General features: G+C 41.2%; 1 protein-coding gene across 1 annotated transcript; it reads right to left on the reverse strand.

Moving 5' to 3' along the window:
• Nucleotides 1-874: 874 nt before the first annotated feature.
• LOC123930162 (keratin-associated protein 3-1) lies at nucleotides 875-1,168 on the reverse strand. The gene has a single exon (XM_045986417.1). It carries the CDS (start codon nucleotides 1,166-1,168, stop codon nucleotides 875-877), a length of 294 nt encoding a protein of 97 aa, XP_045842373.1.
• Between the last annotated feature and the right edge of the window lie 6,369 nt (nucleotides 1,169-7,537).

The raw sequence follows: 7,537 nt of genomic DNA on the forward strand, positions 1-7,537 counted from the left end.
AGTCTGATATTTTTAGTTCATTTTAACACCATGATATTATATGACACTTGGACTAGTAAACTTCTAAGGAGAATTCTGACTCATGTAAACCAAGCCTCATTTGAGGGATCAAGGAATACCCAATAAATGCTAATATTCAGAATTGATTTTTCTAGAAGATAGCATATATGAAGAAATGGGTATTTGGTCTTCCCCAAATTACATTGCATTTTGAGCTTGGAATTTTGCTGATGGCTATAACTAAGGGAATCAAAATTATTTCTACAAAGTGGCCAGTTTGTTTAGTCAGCTAGGGAAGAAAGAAACATCCATTCCAGGGTCAATGGAAATTAAAGCAAATAAAACATTTAAAAAACATTAATCTCCAGGTTCCAGCATAGGGCTTGGCGTAGTGGTTGTCTTCAAAAAATACCTATTGAGTAAAAAGATCCTACAAGATGACCTAGTGAATTTTTCACTTTTCATCCCATGACAAAGAGCCAGTATCTAATTTTTCAATGATTCCACCACACATGCTCTCCTTATGCTGAGATAAATCTTGGATATGATGAATTGCTATTCAGCTTTAGGTAGGCATTCCACTTTCCCTGAGAGGAAACATGAGAATAAATCATCACAAAGCAACATTTGCTAAGCCAGAATAAAGTTTATTAAGGAACAGTCAAAATAGTTATTTCTCAAAGAGCCATGAAATGGCCTAAAAGACAGAAAGAAGGTCTTTAACTCCACTCAACGGAGGAGAGAAGAAGTTGAGTGAATTCATGAAAACATGGCCCAGGGACTTGGGATTGATTTAGCCTGATGTAGGTGGTAGCAGGGGTTGAAGGTCAGATGATGAGGCCCATGTCCCTGACCTATGCAGAGACAGGGTTGCTTAGCAGGGTTCACAGGGGTTCTGACAGCCAGGCTGCACGTAGGTAGTCACGTTGATCCCACTCATTCCAGGAGTTGGGTAGGAAGAATTGAGCAGCCAGCAAGTTGGCACATAGGTGTCAGGCTCACAGCAGGGTGGGGGGCAGGTGTCGCAGCAGGTGGGCTGGAGGAGGCTGATGTCATGAGGGCAGGTGCTGGGCAGGCAGACTCCGCACCGGCAGCATTTGTCAGAGGAGCAGATGGTGGTGGCGGGGCCGGTGGGGACGCTGCAGCAGCAGGGAACACAGCAAACCATGGTGTCAGGAGTTGGGTTTTTGTTGGGTTGAGAAGAGAAGTCTGTTGGTGTCTCAATGCTTCTCTCTTCTGCCTTGGCTCTTTTATACTCACCTCCCTGGGCGTCAGCCTATTACCACGACTTTTTTTTCCCTGTGTTTCAGTTTATAGCTATCTCCATTAAAACCGTCTAACTACTTAAGTGTTTATTACCCGAGACACATTCTTTACCTCATAAAAGGGGTTTAGGTTGTTTTGTTGTCAAATTAGGACTCTTCACGTTGGCTCTTTGTCACTTTAAGGACACTTCATTTCAGTCTTCAAAGGCACCGAGTCATTAACCTCTAATCATTATACATCATTAGTGATGGCCTGGTATGCTAGGTATCTGCAAATCATTCCCACATTTCTTTTGTCTGTTTTTCAGATAAGGAGATGAGTAGGCTTTTTGATTGCTAGTCTTCCAGCAACCAAAGATTCTATGTGATAATCCAGGTCTTCTGGCTGAAAAAGTGCTAAGAGTCTTAGATTTATTCTTCATGGCTCCGACAAGCTGAATTAAGATGAACAGTTGGGATCTATAGAGAAAGAGATTCTGATTCTGTGTAAAGAAACACTTCCTTAGTTGCAAAAATAATTTGCTTTTCATTCCCTCCATGCGTGCCGTGAACGATAACTTGTCAGGGACAGGCAGATGAGAGTCAGGAACTGTACAGTGACAGATGCCCTTTAAAACTCCATCCAACAATGTTATGAACTAGGATTAATCGTGACCCAAAGAACAGTTGTATGGGGCCATTTAGAGATGAAACAGTATTTCATAAAATGAGTTCCATGAGGACTTGTTTGAAGCAACCATTAAAGGGTTCTCTGGTAAATACATTTGGGAAATAGAGGTTTTCATTAGTGGACCTTCCAGAGCCTTTAATATGCAAAAGTGCTCTGTGACTTTCCAATGAAGAGATGTAACATGTATTTTTCTCCAAACTTGCTTGGCCATGGAATCATTTTGTTTCCATAAGTTAGCTTCATAAGTTAGTGTATATGGAGCACACTAAACTACTAAACATCTAAACTACTAAAGCCCTAGTGATCGTATTATTTAATTAAATAAAGGTATAAAACTTACTGTGATATTTTGGAATTGCTTTGGAGTCGGAAAAGTACCAAATTAGTAAACCTTCAGAAATATTTTACTTTGAAAGTCTTAAAGAATGTTTTCTTGACCCATCTCCATATAAAATAGCTCAGGCTTTAAAAAAATAAGTAGAAAATTGTACAACATAAAGATGTCAGAAGCCAAAATCGACAAGACGATGGATCCAAAAGCTGCTTTACATTACAACTTTTCATTTTAGCCATCTTTTCATTACTAGAATGATTTTGTGGTTTTGGATTCCTCTGCTAGAATTTTGCTTGTCATCCACATTCCTCCCACAGATATCTCTTGTTCAGTCAAACCCTCATTGGTTGAACACCTATTGCAAGTCAGACATTACATAAAAAAGAAGCAAATACGTGCCTGCCCTTGAAGTTGTAGAGAAGAGACACAGAGAAGTAAACTGGTAAATGACAACGGACTTGTACATTCAGGTGTTTTGGATGAGGTGTGGGAGTTTAGAAGGAGGTACCACTGACTCTATGGGGAAAATTCAGGAAGTGCTTCATGAAAAGAGAACAATTGTGTGGGTATCGAAGCATGATGAGGAGCTTAGCAGGTAGAAGGAATAGGAAGGGAATTTCAGCAAGTAAATCAAGGAAACAAAATGCCGCGGTGCGTTCATGGGATGGCAACAGGGTTGACTGGGGGAAGCCCACAGCATGGACTCCTGATCTCTCTTACTCGGGGAGGCTGTGGAGGAGGAACAGTGGGAGATAGAGTTGGAAAGGTGGGCTAGGGCCACACTAGGAAGAATTTGCTCTAGGAGGCTCCACTCAGGATTTTGAACTTCGTCCTCTTGGCAATGGACGTTAATTAAAGATTTTGAACAGATATGGGGCATGTGTGGATTTGTTTTTAGAAAGATGACTAGTTTTTGAGTAGAGGCTCAGCAGCATCGTCACTTACTAAGTATTAGGCCTTGTGCTGGGTGCTTAACGTGTGTTACACAGTTCTCACCCCAGGCTTATGAGGCAGGCAGAGTTGCCGTCCCTGCCACTTCCCAGATGAGGAACCTGGGGTGTAGACAGGCTAAGTAACTAGTCAGTGAGTAGGTGATGGAGCTGGCAGTCTGATAATAGCAGATGAAGCCAAGCAGTCTGGCTCCAGGTTGTGCACTCTCAACCCCTCTACAGATTTCCTCTTGGTGGATGAGGGGGGGTGGGGGTGTTGTTCTGACTAGACAACCCTCAAGATAAGTTGATGTAAGATGGGTGGGATCAGGTTATTGAAGTGCTTGAGACCATAAAAAGGGGGAGTTGATTTGAAAGCCTGTTTTCTTAACCAAAATGCTAGCGGTAGAAAGGAGATAATTTGAAGGCAGGGACAGTAGATGGGAAGCTATTTGGGTGTCCTATGGGGGTATTGGGGAGGGTGTGGTTTCTGTCTTACAGGGTATCATAGAGAAGAGGGGATAAATCTGGGATTTCTCATCAGATTATTCAATTTCCTGGGGACCACTGGTGGCTTAGCAGTTTCCACAACAAAACTAATATTCTTGTTTTTAAGATCACTACAATATGGTCATCTTATCCTTGGCTAATAGGTAACAATTATTGAACATATATACCATATGCCAGGCATAATGCATAATGCATATGCACATTTTCTTCCTTATTTCTTACAACCCTATAAGACCAGGACTGTTACTATACCCACTTCCCAGAAGACAGAACTGAAAGTGAGGATATTAAATAATGATTTAAAGTAATACTGGTAGTGAATGGCACCTTGTCTAATAGCAGTTCCTCACACTTACTAATAAAAATCAGCATTTTTCTGGGATTAAATTTTACATAACTGTAAATTGTGTTCATTCATTTTTTTTAAATTAGTTAAATCATTCAGCAGAACAACCAGTACTGTCGTAGGTGCTGTGCATACAGGTGTTAACAGGCCAGATAAAGTCCTTGTTATCAAGGTGTTCATTCTAGTAGGGGAAAATGACAATAAAAAATGAAGGAGTGACCATGACAAGTGACAAGTGCCAGGAGAAAATGAAACAGGGTGTAGTGATAGAGTGGTTGGAGGTCAGGGCTGTCAGTGACAGCCCTTGCCGTGTGGCTGGTCTGCGTGTGGCAAAAGATGAGTGTGACAGTGCATGAGGTTCATGGAGGTAGGCAGATGCCGGGCCATGTAGGATTTTTGTAGGCTCAACAGAGTTTAGCTTTTATTCTAAAGGCACTGAGAATGCACTGGGTGCTTTGCAGCAGGGGGTGAAAGCATGTGTTATATTCTGGGGAAAGGTAGGTGCTGCAGGGCCAAAGTGGAAACAGGCAGAACAATCCATGGTCCAGGTGAGAGGATGAGCTGTGGTGCCAGTTGGTGGAGGAACTAGTAAGAGGTGAAGAGTTGGGGAGACATTTTGAAAGTAGAGATGGTAGGTTGTGCTCATCAGGAAGATGTGTGGAGAGAGAGGCCAACGACCATGTTTAGGTCTCAGATTTACTCATAGGTGAGAGGGGAACTGAGCCACAGAGCTGCCATCTGGGATGGTGGGAAGAGGTGGATGATGAGGTCAGTGTGGGACCTGTAAGGTAAGCAGCCTGAAGCCCTCGAGAGGGAGCAGGGCTGAAGACACAAGAGGCCCCAACACCCAGACGCAGAATATGCTTACTGCCAAGTTCTTGGCCTGGGATGAAAGGTCACTTTTATGTGTGTTAGTCACAGTTTTTTGTGAGCCTCTGTGTGCCTTACCAACATCCTGGATTTCCTGGGTGCTGTCGGGAAAACCCTCCCATGACGGCACCTCCCGAGTCAGCAGGAATGTCAGTGTGGGGAGATTTCACACTTCGAGGCAACTCAATTTTCTTTAAGCCTGATGGAGCACTTCATCCCTTCACAAAAGCAGGCTAGAAGCCTTTTCAGTTTGTCATCCTAATAAAAATGCCTGTAAGTAAAAACATTTGGTCTTTGTTTTCTGAATTGCATGATTTTTTCAATTTCTGGTGAACTCCTTTATGATATCATTTGGAAGAGCAAATAGCTGGCATCAGGACGGCTACGGATGTCAGTCCTTTCATTGCATGATGTTCACTTTATTCTTTGCTGAGCAAGCAGGCAAAGGATTCTGGGTTTGGGTTAAGTGGTGGACTTTGGGGGCTTTTTCCAGATATTTTCTAGTGTGTGGTTATAGCTAAGACAGAATCAAGGCTTGCTAGCTTATTAGCCTGTGCTGATTGGATTTCTTTTAAACGGAAATAACGTTTTGCGATTTGAAGACAGCTGGTACTGGCTGAAAGGGGGGTGTGAGTGAGCCCTTCCACTCTGTGTCCCATGGACATGCATGATCCCACCGCAACATGCCAGAGCAGGTTTCGCGGTACTCTGCCACACGGCACACGCACGCTTCACCCAGCTTCTGCTCACTGGCAGTGCTGCCTGTTTTTCTTGGAGGGTTAATTCTCGTGTGTTACTGTGGGCTGTAGAATGTGCAGTAGTAACAGGAAATTATACACGGTTAAGGAAGGTATAAATTATATGTGTTAAGTAAAATTAACCTGGTTGGGAAAATGGGTGTTTAATAAAATTTGGATGCCTAATATATGACAGGCATTGAGAAAATTAAATTTTTGGCTGTTCACTGTGTGAAATCTAATATTGAGATAGTTAAACAATTATTGTATAGTAAACATCGGGTTTTTATTCCTTGGAATTATTTGCTAACAATAGTTATATCAAATAATTTTATTTTGAATCAAATGTTTCTCATCGATTAGTTAGACAAATCTGATTACTGGGTTGAATTAAATAGCTACTGTATTTCCAAAGAATTCCTGTAAGTGGTTAAAATTTTTTTAAAATTAAGATAATTGAATGTTAATGTATTTAAATAACTGGCATGATGACTTTAAAATACATTTTGAGTTGTTAGTTTACTATAATATGCAACTGATTGTATAATAACAGCAAACCCTTATATAGCATTTACTATGTAGCAGATATGGTTCTATGCTTTGCATGTATTATGTCATTTAATTCTTACAACAACCCCTTGTGGTTGGTATTGAAGGTATCCTCTGTTTTACAGATGAGGGAAACTGAGGCATAGTGAGAATAAATAAGTTGCTCAAAGTCAGCAACTGGTAAATAGTGGAGTTGGGATTTGAACCCTGGCTATCTGACTCCAGAGTCTGTGTTCTTAATCACTGTATACTAATCCATAATCTCTCCATTGTTGGCTGTTATATTTTTGAGGAGAAAAATACGTAATTTAGTTTATTTTAGCCAGTCTTTGTTGAGTCCCTGCTATTTGCCTTGCACTGTGGTAGGAGACTGAGGGGACTTAGGAATGAGCAGGACACAATTGTACTTTCAGGTGGTTTAGTTTCTACTGGAGTTCTTTGGGCACACAGGACTTGAAGATAAAGCAGAGTAGGAAGGTCATTCCAATTATAGTGAGCAGCTGCAGCAAAGGCACGGATATGGAAAAGAACCAATTGTCATTAGGAAGCAGTGAATAGTGTACTGTGTCTGGAAAAGTGTCTTGGAAGGTAAAAGCTAGATGGAGAGTCTTGACTCACAGGCTGAGGAATTTGAACAAAAGTAAAGTAGTTAGACCATTGAAAGCCACTGGCATGTTTTTCTAAAGCAGGGAAATTACTTCATTAATCTCCCCATTTGTAAAATACCACATCGCTAGAATGTTTAAGGGATAAAGTAAATAATGCATTAAGAATGTTTAACACGGTGTCTGGAATATAGCGAGTGCTCAATAAATGGTTCTAAATAAAGGGTAGTTATTAATTAAATGAAGGGGAGTTAGAGTTCTTTTTCCATCATTTACAGGTGTTCTTTCTATTTAACAAAGAGGTCTAGGGGTAAATCCTAGGAGTTTAGCTTTCCAGTCTCAATGTCTGAAAAGTCTTCTGCCTGTTCAGTCTTCACTATAACTTTGCAACCAGTAGGAGCTCCACCTCTCCAAAGGAAGGCCTAGTGGCCCTCTGCCTTGCTTTGCTGGAACCCTGTGAGGCTCCTTCTCTAATACCTTCTGCCATGTTGCCATTTTGTGGAGGTAGTTCTTGCAAACCCTCAGTAAGATTTATTACTTAGAGGGGACTGAAGCACAGCTCTGTCAGCATGAGTATGGATTTTTCCATTCTGAATTCCTCGTTAATATCTATGGTTTATGGGAAATGATGCAATTCACATTGAAATTCAGTTGGGAAAAAAATTTTTTTTTAAGATTTTATTTTTTTACTTGACAGAGAGATCACAAGTAGGCAGAGAGGC

Source organism: Meles meles, chromosome 18, assembly GCF_922984935.1.
Source record: "Meles meles chromosome 18, mMelMel3.1 paternal haplotype, whole genome shotgun sequence".
Lineage (NCBI taxonomy): Eukaryota > Metazoa > Chordata > Mammalia > Carnivora > Mustelidae > Meles > Meles meles.